The sequence below is a fragment of the Molossus molossus genome, unplaced genomic scaffold (assembly GCF_014108415.1).
Source record: "Molossus molossus isolate mMolMol1 unplaced genomic scaffold, mMolMol1.p scaffold_m16_p_19, whole genome shotgun sequence".
NCBI lineage: Eukaryota > Metazoa > Chordata > Mammalia > Chiroptera > Molossidae > Molossus > Molossus molossus.
Window position 1 is genome coordinate 17,352,451 of NW_023425354.1, and position 17,798 is coordinate 17,370,248.

Here is a 17,798-nt window from a genome sequence, read left to right on the forward strand (position 1 = left end):
TATCCACGGGTGAGGATTAACCACAACAAAATCAAAATACTAATAATGCTCAGGACCTATTCTGTGTGCATCACATTTTGAAAAACTTTTTATCTGGAAACAATTTCAAGCTTACGAAAAAGTTGCAGAAATAAGGAGAGTACAAAAAATATTTGTATACTCTTCGCTCAGATTCATCAATTGTTAACATTTTACTCAATTTTCTTTATTATTTGCATTCTCTCTATTATATGTATATATAAAACACATATGTATGCAATACATATATATGGATAAATTTTATATAAATTATATATATATAATTCCTAGCCTCAGATATAGCACATTGCCATTTCTGCTGCATTCTATTTATTGAAGCAATCACAAAGTTCTGCTCAGGCTCAAGGAGAGGGGAAATAGTTTCCAGAAGTGTGTGTGTGTGTGTGTGTGTGTATAAAAATACTTTTTTTCTGAACCATTTAAAAGTGAATTTTTTTTTTCTTTCACATTGATGTGAGACTAGAACAGTGATCGGCTGCCTCCTGCAAGCTCCCTACTGAGGACTGAATCTGCAACCCAGGCATGTGCCCTAATCGGTAATCGAACCTGAAACTTCTCAGTGCATGGGATGATGTTCAACCGAGCCACACTGGCCAGGGCTAAAAATAAGTTTTATACATCAAGGTCCCTTGCCCCTAAATGACTCCAGTATGGATTTATTAAGAACAGGTACTCAAGTCAAGAGATACTGTATTGGAGAGAACACACCCAAGAAAACTTAATCACACCTAGACCCAATCTAGATGATGAGGTCCAAGCTTGAACCTGATACCATAATGGGGATTTTGGAGACAAGGGTGAATGTACAAGCACACTTCATTTTATTGTGTTTCGCTTTATTAAGCTTCATAGATGTTGCATTTTTTACAGATTGAAGACAAAAGGCTCTACCAGCAAAAAGATTACAACTCCCTTTATTGTGATCTTTGTTTTATTGTGGTGACCTGGAATCTAACTTGCAATATCTCCCTGGTATGCCTATATATTGCCTCTGGGAGGAATATAAATTGTTGTGACCAGAGAGCTGACTGTGGCACAGCAATATTTCTAGAGATTATTTCCCCTCCCCTTAAACCTGGGAAGAACTCTGTGACTGCTTAAATGATTAGAATGCAGCAGAAGTGTCATTGTGTTACATTTAAAGCTAGGTCATAAAAAGCGATACATCTTGCCTGATCTCTCTCTCTCTCTCTCTCTCTCTCTCTCTCTCTCTCTCTTTCTCTTTCCCCCTCCCAATCTCTCTGTCTCTCTCTCTCCTCACCTTTGGAACCTGGCCACATGCTGTGAAGGAAAAGGAAGTACATTACATGTGCAGTTGTTCCAGCTGACAGTTCTAGCTGAGGTCTCAGCCAGCCAGCATCAACTGCCAGACCTGAGCGTGAGCAAGCCTTCAGAGGATTCCTACCTTTCAAGCTGTTGCAGCTCACACTAAACGGAGTAGAGGGTGGCTATCACCACTGAACCTTGCCCAAATTGCAGATTCATGTGCAAAATAAATGTCATTGTTTTACGTTACTCGTTTTTGGGGTAATTTCTTGTGCAGTAATAATAACTAGAATCACATGCAGTAGCACTTGTGTAAACAAAAATATACATTCTTGACCAGCTGGTGTGGCTCAGTAGATTAAGCGTCATCCAATGGACTGAGAAGTCCCAGTTCAACACCTGGTCAGGACACATGCCCGGGTTGCAGGCTCAATCCCCACTGGGGGCTGTGCAGGAGGAAGCCGATTGATGTTTCTCTATCTCTCTCCCTTCCTCTCTCTCTAAAACAAACAAACAAACAAACAAAAAAACAATAAAAACATATTTTAAAAAAATGTATGATAGATCTCTTCTCCATTCAAAAACTTGCAATAGAGCCCTGGCCAGGTAGCTTAGTTGGTTAGAGCATCATCCTCATACGCCAAGGTTGTGGTTTCAATATCTGAGCAGGGCACATACAAGAAGCAACCAACAGCCTGGCTGGTGTGATTCAGTAGTTGAATGTAGACCCATGCACCAAGGGGTTGCCAGTTCAAGTCCTGGTCAGGGCACATGCCCAGGTTGTGGGCCAAATCCCCAGTGAGGGGCATGCAAGAGGCAGCCAATTGATGTTCTCTCTCATAAATGTTTTTATCTCTCTCTGCTTCTTTCTTCCTCACTGTCTAAAATCAGTAAAGAAGAAGAAGAAAAAAAAAAGCAACCAATGCCTGGCCAGTGTGGCTCAGCTGGATGAGTGTCATCCTGTGCACCAAATGGTCACCAGTTTGATTTCCAGTCAGGGCACATACCCAGGTTTTGAGTTCCAGATCCAGTTGGGGTGCATATGGGAAGCAGCCATGGATGTTTCTCTCTCCATCTCCCTTCCTCTCTGTCTAAAATCAATTTAAAAAAATCAAGTTACAGAACCCAGTCATTAAAAAAAAAATCAATGAATGAATGCATAAATAAGTGGAACAACAAATTGATATCTCTCTCTCTCTCTCTCTCTCTCTCTCTCTCTCTCTCTCTCTCTCTCTCTCTCATCAATAAATTAAAACAACAAAACACCCTGTATTAGCATACCATTTTCCAAAGACTAAGAGCCAAAGTTTTTAGGGAAGATTTGCCTCTATCCACTTCCCTCATTCTTGCAGTCACACTCTTAATGGATCCTGAATGCCTGAATGCCAGGTTTTTTGAGTATCAATTTCATAGAAATGAGCACCGAACTCAGTACAAGATCAAGCAGATAGTTTATTGAAAAGAGTTGTGCATAAGGGAGTCCATCCACCTTGTTGCCTCAGTGTCTAGGACAATTTTCCCTTGAGTATCCACAAGGTTTGCTCTATGACCTCCTTCAGATTTTGTCTTAAATATCACCTTTTTTAATATATTAATTGATTTTTGGAGGGAGAAAGGGAAAGAGAAAAACATCCTGCACACCCCTTACTGGAGATCGAGTCCACAACCTGGGCATGTGCCCCGACTGGGAATTGAATTGGCAAACTTACAATGCCCAACCAACTGAGCCATGCCAGCCAGGGGTGATCATCTTATGTTAAATTGCAGCTTTTATCTCAGCACTTCCTGTCCCCCTTCTCTGAAAATTTTCTCCATTAGAACTTATTACTGACTTACCATTATTTTACTTAGTTTACTCCTTTTCACACTAAAATGTAAATTTCATAAAAACAGAAATTTTTCTTTATTCAGTTCTGTATCCTCAGTGTTTAGGATAGTACACACATTGAGTTTGTTGAAGGAGTGAATGAATGACTGATTTCTCACTCATCTCTCAAGGTTCCCACCCGCCAAGGCTCCACTCCTTCCCCTACCCCTTCAGTTTGGACTAATACCTCTCCATACCCACAGTTCCCGTAACATACTATATTTATCATGATTATAGTACTTTCCAGAGGCTTAAAAAAAGTTTTCATTGTTGTGTTCCCTAGGGTTTAGCACAATCCCTTACACACAGATAATGCTTAATAAATGTTAAAATGAACTATTTTCAGCATTTATAACAAATGTTGGGGCAGTGAGAAGATTTTAAATGGGTATAAGGGATTTCTCAACTTCCTCTTTAAAAAAAAAAGTGAATTTCCTTCCTCTTTCAAAGAAACCCAGATTTGCTTCCACCCCATCCCCACCCCCAGAGGATCACTAATTAAACATAATTGCCAAATACATTTTGATCAAATGCTATTTTAGTTTTCAAATTTCTTTGAAAGAAATTATTTGGATTGTAAAAGATGTGTTGGATCAGCACCACCAGGCAAAACGTTTTACCTAAACCTAGAATCACAATCACATACTGTGTATCTAGTTTCCCCTCCCAACTCCTTTTAAGTCTCTCATTATTTACCCCATCCTCATTCCCACTGTATAGCCTGATCATTAAAAAAAAAAAAAAGCTGTTTTTCTTTATTAATTTTAGAGAGAGGGGAAGTAGAGGGAGGGAGAGAGAGAAATATCGATGAGAGAGAACATCGATTGGCCACCTCCTGCACGCCCCCCACTGAAGATCAGGCCCACAACCTGGGCATGTGCCCTGACCAGGAATCAAACTGGTGACCTCTTGGTACACGGGTTGATGCTCAACCACTGAGCCAGGTGCTGATTACTTTTAATTGTAGCACAATTAAATATTTATATGTAGGCAAGCACATCCCTGTATCAAGATATTTTGATTATCACACTTTATTTTTTCAAGCAGTTCACAGCAAAATTGAGCAGAAGGTACAGAGATATCCCATATAACCCTAGTCCACACGCATACATAGCCTCTCCCATCAAAATAATAGGTATTGATCAAAAGGAAGTCCAGAGTCAAGAAAGGGAGGACAATTAGACAAAGAGCAGACTGGTAGTTCAGTAAAAGGTGGGAAACAGAATAGAAACATTGCATTAATAGCCAGGTGAGAAAAAAACTCAGACTGGACTAAAAATGAAAACCGTTTTGAGCTGGCAAGAGAATGTACATTTCAAGAGATAATAATAGAATTTAAGAACTGGAAAAAGCCTGATTGAGTTTGAATTTCTCATCTTCTAGATGAAAAAAATCAAAGTCAAAGGTACACAGCTAGAGTTAGCATTTATCAAATATTTAAGAAAGCATATTAGAACAATAAGCAGACTTTATTTTTTAATCGTCACCTGAGAATATTTTTCCACTGACTTTTTTTTTTCTTTTTAGATAAAGTGGAAGGGAGGGTGGGAGGGAGGGAGAAACACTGACGCGGGAAAGACGCATTGATTGTTTGTCTCCCTCAGGAGTCTGACTGGGGTCAGGGATCGACCCACAACTGATGTACATGCCATTGACCAGGAATTGAACCAGCATCCGGGACACTTTGGTCCTGGGGCCTAAACCTTGAGCCACACAGGCCAGAGCAATGATAACTGGACTTTAGATGACTTGACAAAGCTATTTAGAACCTAAAAACTGATGTAAGCTATAGCTTATCTGTTAAGATCTGGATTTTGTATTATTCTATGTTTTAATTGCCAATTAGTCTTAAATTAATGTACTTGTTCTCAAACTTGTAGTTTCTATTATTTCTGGAAAAGACTGGCCTAAGAGTACAATACAGTTGCCACATTAGAAGGAATAAGGAGACTAGGAGAGGACTAAAATGAAGCTGCTAACAAGAAAAAGATGCTATTGGTGGTACAGACCATAAGACCTATCCCCTAACCTTTGTAAACTACTAATTTGAAAGGACATAAATACAATTTCATTGCAGTTGGGGTGGGAGAGGGCAATATAGGAATGTTACAAAAAGAAAATGTTTACTCACGGTTCAGTGGGTAGTGTAAATTGTGTTTGCCAGTCATGGATTGTGGTAAGAAAAAAAAGGAACTTCTAAGACAGGTGTAAGTTAAAGGCTCTCACTCTGAATGTTTTGCTTCTTTCCCATCATAAATTTTAACTTGGGCCCTGGCCGGTTTGGCTCAGTGGTTAGAGCGTTGGCCTGCGGTCCAGAGAGACCCGGGTTCAGCTCCCACTAAGGGCACGTACCTCAGTTGCAATTTGTCCCCGGCCCTGGTTGGTCGTGCGGGTGGCAGCCACTCGATGTGTCCCTTTCATGTTGATGTTTTCTCTCTCTCTCTCTCTTCCTCTCTCTCCCTCCCACTCTATCTGAACAAAAAATGGAAAAATGTTCTCGGGTGAGGATAAAAAAATATATATTTTTAACTTGGGTATCTAGTAAGTTGGAAGCTTTTAGAGAATGGGCCCTGTCGAAATTTAGACAATTTTAGGAGTCTTTTCAAGAATGATAAACGGGAGAAACATCTTAAATTGCAGATTAGAAAATGACATCTTTTTAGTCATTTTTTTCAAATATTTTGTTCAAGTTTAAAATGAATTTTATGTCTAGAAAAGCAGGGATTCGATTCTTTATTGGTAGGATTTGTAATAGGTTAAGGGAAATGAAAAAATTCAGCTTAAATTGTTAGCAAGTTTGAAAGGAAACTGGCTTTTTTATTACAATATAAATTGATCCAACTTCTTAGACTGGCAAATTGGCAATATCTATTAAAACTTTAAAAATACATACTCTGCAATTTTACTTCTGAAAATCCCATCTAGATACACTCATATATGTAAAGAAGGATATATATACTAGGATGTTTATTGCAACATTGTAATACTGAACCACTTGAAACAACCTAATGTTCATCAATAAGTGATTAGTTAATGATACATTAAATACATAAAACTGGCATACTATGTATCTGTTGAAAAGAATAAGTAGATCTACATGCTGACATGAAAAGCAGTCTGAGATACACTATTGACTGAAGAAAGAAACTACATATCAATATGTACACTATGAAAAATGTGGGTAGAAAGGAAATATAGATGCACATTTTATTTGCATGAAAAATACTGTGGGTGTAGCCACAGAAAACTGCAAGGATACATATCTCTAGGGAATGAGACTGGGTAAAGCAGAAAGTGTCTTCTTTTACTTTATACACATTTTTGCACTGATGGAAAATTTCTTTTTACAATGACTATGTATTATTTTCATTAAAAATAGTTTATAACCTCCCTGACCAGTTTGGCTTAGCGGTTAGCGCATTGGCCTGCGGACGGGAGAGTCCTGGGTTTGGTTCCCACTAAGGGCACGTACCTTGGTTGCAGTTTGTCCCTGGCCCCGGTTGGGGTTGTGGGGTGGCAACCAGTCCATGTGTCTCTCTCACATCGATGTTTCTCTCTCTCTCTTCCCCCCTCTCTCCCTCCCACTCTATCAGCGGATAAATGCAAATAAAATGTCCCTGGGTGAGGATAAAAAAAAATGTAAACAAACAAATGTAAAAAAAAAAAATTGAAATAGTTTATAACCAATCCTCAGAGACAATAGCGTGGGGAAGGCAGGAGGGGAGTGGAAGAGGGGAGGTGGGGAGTTAATGGGGGAGAAAAAAGAGGGGTCATGTGTAATACATTCAGCAACAAAGGTAAGTTTTAAAAAATAGTTTAAAGAACTTTAGACTAAATAAAAGTGTAATACAAGTGACCACATTCTAATATTATGTCACTATAAGGTAACAAGTCCATAATGCTGGAAAATAAATTCTCTTATTGTATAGTCACACTTCATACACTGTTGGCCTCACTTTGTGGCAATCAGGTTATACATAAATCAGGTGTTGTTCCACCTCTTCTTTATTGTATTAACCTCTCTACCTATGACCTAAGCTTCTTTGGCAAGTACTAAAAAGACTCTATCCTATTCCTATGTCATTTCTCTGGGAGTACAAACTGACGAACTGTCATTTAGGTTGCCCAACTCGAAGTAGAAATTACATATCAATCTCTCATGCTTTAAATCTTTGTACAGGCAACTCTTTCACAGGCATATAATTATAGTTAAAGCAATGGTTCACTAAGTACAACTAATGCTTAAAGTCAGGTGGCTGGCCAACTCTTAAAGTAGGTTAGTGAAATATAATGAAACTAAACAAACTAAATGATTACTACATGTCCTTTCAGCATGAAAAATTAGATTTAAGATTTTCTACATCATCAAATTTAAGTACTGTATCAATTTCAAGTTATAGAGGGATGTTTAACATTTGACTTGCCTGATACTGTGTAGTATAAACCAAAAGGCAGGTTTTAATCCCAGTTTACCATTTGAAATTCCCATCAGACAACTATCTGCTTCATTGCCTTCAATAATAGTCTTACTTTTTTAAAAAAATCACTTTCTATCTCAACCCACAATTTTGAAAAGTGTTTTAATCCATGGTAAACTTGGTGATGGGGTGGAATTTTTATGGCTCTGGGAGAAACCAGGCCTGAAACCAACAAGGAAATTTTAAAAGTTTCTATGTAGTAATACTGCTCTAAATTTTCATTATAAACTTTCTATTTTATTCTTTCCTGGGTTTTTTTTTTTTTTGGTACCTGCCCCTTAGCGGGAACTGAACCAGGGACTCTCTGGTCCGCAGGCTGACGCTCCAACCGCTGAGCCAAACTGGCCAGGGCTTTCCTGAGTACGTAGTGTTTTTTTTTTTTCTTTTTTTAATCCTCACCTGAGGACATTTTTCCATTTATCTTCAGATAGAGAGGGAGGGAGAAACATCAACGTGAGAGAGACACATCAACTGGCTGCCTCCCACATGACCCTGACCGGGGCCAGGGAGGAACCACAACTGAGGTTCTGGAATCAAACCCGCGACTCTTTGGTCTGCTGGCTGACGCGCTAACCACTGAGAAAACCGGCCAGAGCTTTCCTGAGTATTTTGTAATAATTTACTATTTCATGAGATAGATTAACTTCAACTCTAGTCCCGCCTTTCAAGTGGGGCAAGAACTACAAGAAGATTAAACAATTTGCTTCCAATTCCACTGTAAATCAGATGGGAAGATCTATCCTTTGTACCCAGCTCTATCTTTTGTACAGAAAGGCCACCTTTAGGTGCTGATTATTTAGGACAGTAATTATGCCTAGGTATGTGGCACTTGACTCCTGAGGGTCTTTTCTCCCACAGCTGAGCCCTGAAGATTCACTTCCCATTAATTACTATAATCTAACTGCAGGCTGAAGATGACTGAGTTGTTTTGTCTGGAGACTTCTGTCTACACCAAACTAATGACCTGGAAATTAAAGGCTTTGAAGTACATTCCCAACCCCCTTATTCATGGCCTTTTAGTAATGAAATTAATCTGCCATCTTAAAATGAACTGCCTCCCAGTGAACTGGAAAGGGCAGCACTATGATTAATGCCATGCTGCTGATCTGGTCTACCAGGAAAGGTAAGTAGAGAAACAGTATTACCTTCTTTCTCTAGCAGGACATATTATAATCTGTTGGCTGTAGCAAACTACAAACCTTCTGCTGGTTTTGAATTACCTATCTGGGACCTTGAGTCTAATCTAATCCAAATAGTTATTTCTCAAAGTTACTTCCTTATCCAAAGGCTTTATACTGTGACGTTCAGGATGAAGACAAACGAAAGCAAATGGAATAGAGTTCGAAAGCGAGGAACTGAATAGTATCCCATTGCATGTATATACATTTTATTTCTCTGTCTGCTGACACTTGGGTTGCTTCCACCTTTTGGTTATTGTGGTCTATAAACATGGGTGTATAAATGTATTTCCCTGCTTTCAATTCTTTATATGTATATTTTGTCCTTCACCAGAGGATCTTTTTCTATTTATCATCAGATAGTGTGGGAGGGAGGGAGAGAGATAAACATCCATGTAATAGAGCCACATCGTCTGGTTGCCTCCCAGAGGCCCTGGGGTTGGGGATTGAACTGCAACCGGGGTAGTGGCTTGGCTGGACTCGGACCCACTCTAACCGCTGAGCCAAACAGGCCAGGGCTGCTTTCAGTTCTTTTAGCTATATAACCTTCTGGGTCATAGGGTAACTCTGGGGAATTCTGACACCTGGTACAAACATGGAGGGACTTAGAGGACATTACTTTGGGTAAAATAAGCTAGCCACAAGAGAAGTAAACAATGATTCCACTCACGAGGCACTTAAAAATGGTTAAAATGGCCACTCAGTTCTGGACAGGGTGGGCAAAAGTAGGCTCACAGTTGTTTGTCTGGAAAATAACTACACGAATACATTCTGTGTTTCCCGTACTCACAACTGTGAACCTACTTTGCCCAGCCCTGTACATTTTACAATTAAGAAACTGCCAAGCCTGGCTGGTGTGGCTCCGTGGCTGAGCATCCACCCCACCCCTGCACCAAGAGGTCGCGGGTTCGATTCCGGTCAGGGCACGTGCCCAGGTTGTGGGCCGATCCCCGGTCGGGGGCATGCACGAGGCGACTATCGTGTTTTCTCTCATGATTTTTTATCTCTCTTCCTCTCCCTTCCTCTCTCTCTCTAAAATCAATAAAGAAATAAAAAAAGAAAAGAAATAAGAAATAATGTTAAAACAGGAACTGTGTCATGCATGTCTGGTACCCCTGCAGAGCAGAGTCTAGGACTCGAACTCGCGGCGCGCTCAGAGCGGGAGGGGGGCCGCCAGTCCGCCGCGGAGGGGCTGGAGGAGGCCCCAGGAAGACGCCAACTTCGTCGAGGGTTCACTTTCTTCAGGGGTCTCCCCGCCAGGAGTAAGGACTCCTTCGTCGCAGAAATGTCGGAGTCTCCTGTCCTTTCCCAACTCTCTCGCAGTAAACATTTCTCTAACGTGAGGAGCTCCTCGCCTGCCCGCACCCTTCTCAGGAATCGCACACCTCGGACCCCGGTTCCTAAGATTTCACATCTTTCCCAGAACGGGCCTCGGACCAGGCCGGCCAAGCCGGCAACTGCCCCGGCCCAGCCTGTGCAGCGACAGAACTTGCGGGGGGGGAGGGTCGGCCTCGAGCGCCCCGGAAGTCACCGCCCCCGGGCAGGCGGAGGTCCCGGCCTCGCGGCTTCGGATTGGCGGGAAGGTGGGGATGATGCGTTACCGCGGGCCCCGGCCCCGCCCCTACAGCCCTGCGAGCGGTTAGCGTGGGGCGGGAAGGAGTGTGTGGCCCTTGGCGGCCATTACCCGGAACAATCCCCGGCCGCGGTGGGGTTGGCGGGGGGGTCGGGGGGAGGGAAGTGGGCGTGAGGAGGGAAGGGAAGGGCGGGGAGGAGAGGCAAGAAGGGCGGAGTAGGAGGGAGGGGGAAGGGGCGGGGTGGAAGCGGGTCACGTGACTCGGCATGGAGGCGGTGGCGGCGGCCGGGAGGAGCCGCCGGGGCCGAAGCCGCACTTGTTAGTGTGGGGGGGAGAAGGGGTCGGGGGACGCCGACACCGTCACCCAGGGACGCCGAGTGGAAGGCGGGAGGGGGGGTGGGGGCGAGATTAGGCTCCGACCCCCGGCCGAGGGGATGAGGGGAGCATGGGCGCCAAGGAGTCACGGATCGGATTCCTCAGCTACGAGGAGGCGCTGAGGAGAGGTGAGGGGGGAGGGGTCCGGGCGAGCTGCCGGGAAGGCCAGCCACGGGCTGCCCAGAGGGTGGGTGACTGGGAAAGGGGAGGGCAGGTTGAGGGCGTGGGGCGCCTGAGGCGGAAGGGTGAGGAGGCCAGTGATGGGGAGTGTTCTGGGGGAGAAGGGTCGGGGGGAGCGGTGCTGGGCAATTGGGACCGAGTGCAAGGGGGCGAAGCTTTCCCGGAGAGAGCGGTGTCTGGCGCTGGCAGGGCTGTGCCCGTGCCCGCTGGTGTCGTTATCCAGAATGGGTCCAGGGAAGTCCTCCTCTCTCCCCTTCTTGGGTGACACCAGCCCTTCCGACCCCCTCATCTTTCACAGCCATTTTCTCCTATCAGTCCTTCATAAAAATTGCCAGCAACATCCTAACCTTATACCTAACAGCCTTGACTGGTAGGGAGAGAGGCGGCGGCTGCAGAGCCCCCTTCTCTTTGCTGGTCCAAGCCCCTTCCAGTCGTGGATTCCCTGCCTTTTCCGAGGGCCTTTGCCAGTCTCTGGGGGGCTGTCACCATCCACACCCTTTGAGCAGCTGACTTTGCTAAGAACGACCTGAAATTAAGTTGTGTTTGAGGTGAGATGAGACTGGACAGCTGGTGTAGCCACAAGACCTTGTCTTAGGTTTCATCTTCTCAGATGTTGGCCAGAGCCTTTTATTGCACTTGATCCACAGTGCTCGCCCCCTCTCCCCATAAAATGGCATTCGGAAATCCAGCATTCTGATACTGTGCTCAGCTCCCTGTAGAGACTGGCCTTGCCAGCCCCAGCCGCTGCTCATTGGCTCTGAGCACAGTGTGCTGTTAACAGCCCAGCCCCCTACCACTCTCAGATGCCACTGTCCATCCCTGATCACTGAAGCCCAAGCTAACTGGGTGTCTGTTGCCCAGGTTATGGCTGGAAGGTGACTTAATTTTTCATGCCTGGGATTTGAGTGTGTGTTCGTGTCTGTCCCTCTATGTGTGCTTCTATTTCTTTTGTGACATTGCATGGGTTTTTTGGTAAGAAGTGACAAACATTAAGTAGGATAGGTGCTAGGTATTGTTTTTAACTGATTTCCGACTCAACCGGCCATGCTCCAGGTGTCGGTTTTAATAGCTAAGGATATAAAATGGAAATTAGATTGAAAGGCATTCAAAACAAGACTTTATTAGTGAACTCTTGTTACTATGTAGGAGGAAAAGGGATAAGTTCACAGGGTCATCACCTGAAAATAATTACAGAATATAAAGATATTGTGGACTGACCAGAATTATAAAAATATGCTTTTTATGTCTTTTCCTAGGGAACAGTATAATGATTGTTGTAGGGGGCAATTTCACTTGAACTTTTTTTCTTGCCTCAATATGAGAAATAGTCCAAATTCTTGATGTAGTTCCAGCTCTAGTAGGCTAGTCATTTCCGGGATGCTGTTGAGCCTGGCAGGTCTGGCCTCAGTTAGGCAATGGCTTACATGGCATGAGAGAGGACATCAGTCAAACTGATTTACAGCTTCAGAGTTCAGAAGTGTTTAGTTTCTTAAGTTTGAAGGTGATGTACCTGGCATTTAGGAAATCTAAAATTAAACTTTTATCCACCTCTAGCCTGATTACTTTCATATCAAAGTAAGATTGTAACTTTGTGTGTAAACGAAATTAATAGTTGGTGCGTTTTAAAGTGATTTGACTGAAGGTCTTTGTTAAATTTGTTATCAAGTGTATGCCTGCTGAATTTTAAAACATATATTTGAAGAAGTAGTAAAATGTTTGTTCAAACCTTATTTGAATGAATTTATATTTTATCAGTTTTGCTGCAGAGGAAAATTAAAGCAAAAGAGAGAAGCAAATTGATAAAATAACATTTCTAAATGTAAACCAGAAGCTATTTTTTAAATGGGTAATTTTTTAAATATGATACTATTTAGTATAATGTCAGAATTTAATTTAGAATTTCTTAGTAAGGTTATAGAAAGTATTTATAAAGCTTTTGATAGAGCTAAGAAATAGTTTGAGAATTTTGGGGGGGCAGTTGAGTAATCTAAATAGGCACTAAAACCTCCATGTATTAGTTTTATCTGCTTGTTTATATTGTATAAGGTGAGAGGAGGGAGATGTGGAAGGTGGATTGGGCAAACACAATGTGTGTTATACGAATCATTGTATAAGTAAAAAGCAAGCTTGATAAACTACTGAGATAACCTATCCCCTTGGCTTTACTTAAAATTATTGAACACTAAAATAATGCCTCACCATAATTAGACAGTATTAAAATAATAGTCAGGTATATATTGCCTCATGCAAACTGGACTTGTAGGCAGTTTATCTTGCAGAACGGGGCCCTGGAAATGGAGTGTTATGTTAATGACAGATAACACTTATTGGACTTGAGTGAAAGGACAGTCTAGTGACTTCTTATTTACATTTCAGAAGTGCTAGAAATTAGGAAGATTGGTTTTGACTACTATTTTGGCTACACTGTATGTCAGTTATAAAATATTAATAGTTTTCTGGAAGTAAACCTTAACATTTTTTTTTTTAAGGGAGATGTATTAGTGGTGACTTTTATTTTTGACTTGCATCGGTTTTTCTTGAATATCTTCTGTAGAACACAAATAAGCCTTCCCTTGAAGGCTTGACTTGTTTTAGATTGCATGTATTTTCTAAAGTATAACAAGTGCAATTAATGGGTACTGAGAATTTTAGCAGCTGAATTCTTTATTTCTTCATTTCTAAGTTTGCATCTAAGTGTGTAGTTTGTGTATTCCTAAAAATTATTCTAAATGTTTGGAATGTAGCATTAAAAAACATGGAGGGATGAATTGCAGTTTAAGAGCATTTCAGAACTCCAAGAAACCTTAAAAATTTCCTCCAAGTCTTTAATTTTTTCCTGCTCCTCTCACCTTTTCATCATTTTGGAAACAGAATTATAAGGCTTTTTTTCTTTTTCAAGAATTGCTTAATTAAAATTATTCTTAGCTTTTAAATTGTGGTAATAAAATGCAATGGATAAAATTTCTTCTAATCCCTTTGTTTAAGTAGAATTTGGCACTTCTAATAGATTAAATAGCTGGGTGATGAACTATTAAATGTCAAAAAGTTAGGAACAAAGATTCCTAAGACCCTCTCTCACTGAAGTATATATACCTCAAGGTGTATACAACAAGACTATCCATAGGGAGGAGGTGGAAATAAAATTTTAGAACTTCCGTTTAAAGTTCCATTTTGTGTATGTTTGATTATGTAATATTTTAAAAAAGTAGAATATATGTATATCATTTATAAATGATTAAATTTAGTATATTAAGTGCGACAGTACTGTGGAAGAAAATGCTAGTGGAATGCAGTGTGTGTGTGTAGGTGTATTTGGTGGCCTGGAAATGTCCTAACACCGTACTCATTTCATATTATGTGCTCAATAATTGTGTTAAAGAATTTACTTTCTTAGTCACTTAAAGGTTGTTGTGTTTGTAGTGGAATAATTAAGCATGTGATAGTTGAAGATTCCATACTTTTCATTTTGCTTATCCACCAACCCTAAAATGCTGTATAACATTGACTCCCCAACCAAGATTTTATTCCCCAAGTTTCATAGTATTAATATTAATATTTCACTAGTATTATACCACCTATGATGTGATGTTAGCTGGTTTAATGTAATATACCATAGTATGAACTCAAGGTGAATTCACAGTTGGTACCTTCTGGGATGCACTGCTCTCTCTTATTAAAACACTTATTTGTCTTCATCTGAGTTTATTAAATTTACCAGTGAACTTTCTAGTTAGTGTTAATTTGGAATTGTAAGTTTTGGTTAAGCCTTGAAGAATATACTTATCCAGCTATTACTATATGTAAAGGAGAAAAAAAGGGTCATTTTTGAATTAGTCTGCTTATATGTAGTCACTTAAGTAGTTACAAAGGTGCTGTTATTCATAATCTGTGGTTTGACACGCCATAATGAGTGTTAGTGATGAAGAGGAGAGAAATATACCAATGAACCCTGGATTTGGGGGGATGAGCAGAATGAGGCGATATCACTTGATGATTAATGGCCTCCCCATTTACCAAATTGGACAGCTGTTGTTTGTTTCTTACTTTAAAAAAAATGTTTATTCTTGAAAGTATTACAGATGTCCCTCCTCTTTTTCTCCACTGACACCCTGTTTGTTTTTTATTGTTTGTTTCTGTGCTTGGTTAGTAAGACTTAACAGTGAAAGCATTCAGGGTTACCTTCCAGAAAGATATGTAAGTAACCTAGAATTGGGAATGTGGTGACCAACCAGTAGCCAGGTGTTTTCTCAGGAGAAAGGGAAGATTTTTGGCTCTTGATTATAAGATAGGTCACAGGAAAAATTAGGGTAGTAATTCTTCTTCTTTTTTTTTAATCCTCACCTGAGGATATTTTTCTATTTATCTTCAGGTAGAGAGAGAGGGAGAGAAAGGGAGAGAGAGAAACCTCGACGTAAGAGGGACACATCAACTTGTTGCCTCCCTCACAACCCCGACCAGGGCCAGGTACGAACTGCAACCGAGGTACATGCCCCTGACCAGATTCGAACCTGCGGCTCTTTGGTCTGCAGGCAGATGCTCTACCGCTGAGCCAAACTGGCCAGGGCGTAATTATTATTCTTGCTGTGACTATAGAAAATCTGGTTTTGGAGCACTTGAGGTTAATGCTGAGAGTTCAGATTAGAAGCTTTAATGTTAAACAGCTGCAGGAGTGGTGGGATTTTATTTATGAGTTAAGAACTAGTGGTTTGATAGGGTACTGAGAAGACTAACATGGAACTGACAGTTCTTTTAATACTGTGTCCTGGAAGCATGGCTTCTCTTGTCAGGGCTTGTTCATGTTTCTGCTTTTACCTTTGGGCTTCATGATATTTGTGTTTAAATTGAGACCCTCTTCCTCATTCTGTATGCCAGTAAGTTCTTTCATCTAATAAAGTGCTCTTGGAGGTCAGAAGTCGATAGTTAATTACTGACTTCAAAACCTGATAAAACTAGCTTTTTGGTCTTTACTGTTAAGTCAGAGATATCTGTTAGAAGACTTATCTATTCAAAGATGAAGGCCTTCCCTTTCCATGCCTCTTTATTAGGGATTTAATATTAATTAACATAAAGCTCCATTTTAGGGAAATCCCAAGTTTGTCACTAGCTTGTGAACAAGGTTCAAGAAAATTGATATTATGGAACCTTGCTATAGCATGGTTCTTGGAGTCCTTGATATTGGACTGCATTAAAAGCAAAAGAAGCCTTGGCTGGGTAGTTCAGTTGGTTGGAGCATTGTTCCGATATGCCAAGATTGCAGATTCATCCCGGTCAGGACACATATAAGAATCAATCAGGGCCTGGCTGGTGTGACTCAATGGCTTGAGCGTCATCCCATGTACTAAGAGGTCTTTGTTCGATTTCTGGTCAGGGCACATTCCCAGGTTGTGTGCTTGATCCCCAGTAGGGGGTGTGCAGGAGGCAGCGGATCATGGATTCAATTCCTGTCAAGGGTACATACCTCGGCCCTGGCCGGTTTGGCTCAGCGGTTAGAGCTTTGGCCTGCGGTCCCGAGAGACCCGGGTTCGGTTCCCGCTAAGGGCATGTACCTTGGTTGCAGTTTGTCCCCGGCCCTGTGCAGGTGGCAGCCACTCAATGTGTCCCTTTCACATCGATGTTTCTCTCTCTCTTCCTCTCTCCCCCTCCCACTCTACCTGAACAAAAAATAGAAAAATGTCCTCAGGTGAGGATAAAAAAAAAAAAAAGGGTACATACCTCGGTTGCAATTTGGTCCCCGGCCCTGGTTGGGGTTGGCAAGAGGCAACCAGTTGATGTGTCTCTTTCACATAGATTTTTCCCCGCCCCCCCCCCCCCCTTTCCATTTATCCTCCCACTCTATCTGAAGATAAATGAGAAAAAGTATCCTCGGGTGAGGATAAAAAAAAAAAAGAATCAGGGAATGCATAAATAAATGGAACAACAAATCGATGTTTCTCTTTCTCTCCCTAAAAAAAAAATCAGTAAATAAAATGTTTAAAGAAAGCAAAATTATGCTAAAATGAGGTTTCACAGAGGAAGTTTTCCAGCTTCTCTTTCGTTTAGATAAAGAAGTTAAATTGTCTCAGCATCTTACTTACCCCTTATAAGGTTTGCTATGGTTTCTTTCTTGCCTTTTCATAATGACTTGTGAGTCTAAAGAGATTCCATTTTGAAGGGGCCCTTTATCAAGGTAGGTCTCCCCTAGTCTGTCCCATGACAGTAAATGGTACCACTATTCCAACCCAATTGCTAAAGCCAAAAATATAGAGATTCTCACTTCCTTTCATCGTCTGACCTATCCTTGTATCTCCAGTTTGAGTCTGTTACCCAGCCCTTTTTGGTATCCATTTCAAACTGTTAATTTCTGCTCATCTTCACTGCCACTACTCCAGTCCCAGGTGCCATGATCTCTTGCTAAGATACTGTGCAGTGATTTTCTTTTTTCACACAACAGCCAGTTGTGTATTAAAAATCCAAATAAAATCCTGTCATTCCTTTTCTCTCAGCTCATTTTTTTCTGAGCAAGAAGAGGTTATTTACAAATATTCACATGTCTGGCCCATTCTTTATATCTGAAGTCTCAGCTCTGATGGCCTTAGTGAGACCTTCCTTTATCACCTTATATGATGTTATCTTCTGTCACTATTGCTCTATACTGTATAGTTTATAGCCTTTATCATAATATGTAATTATGATGTTTATTGTCAGGCATGATGCTGAATCCCCATTGCAGAGCTTGGTGTATTTGGAGTGCTCAGTAAATATTGGGTGGCTGAGAGAGAAGGTTTGGAGGATTTGCATAATGTTTGTAAGGTTGGGGGTTAAAGAGTAGACTGCCCTGGCGGTGCTGTTCAGTGATTAGAACA

The 17,798-nt window shown here is 41.3% G+C and overlaps 1 protein-coding gene across 3 annotated transcripts in view; it reads left to right on the plus strand.

The window, feature by feature from the left end:
- The first annotated feature begins 10,678 nt into the window (after positions 1 to 10,678).
- USP32 (ubiquitin specific peptidase 32) overlaps positions 10,679 to 17,798 on the plus strand; it is a 160,951-nt gene continuing 153,831 nt past the window's right edge. Inside the window, exon 1 of one of the 3 annotated variants that reach the window (XM_036267923.1) lies at positions 10,679 to 10,904. In XM_036267923.1, the coding sequence (XP_036123816.1) occupies positions 10,847 to 10,904 (58 nt within the window). In that variant the 5' untranslated portion in view covers positions 10,679 to 10,846. The remainder of the gene's footprint in view (positions 10,905 to 17,798) is intronic. The other 2 variants (XM_036267903.1, XM_036267915.1) reach the window with 2 other exon arrangements.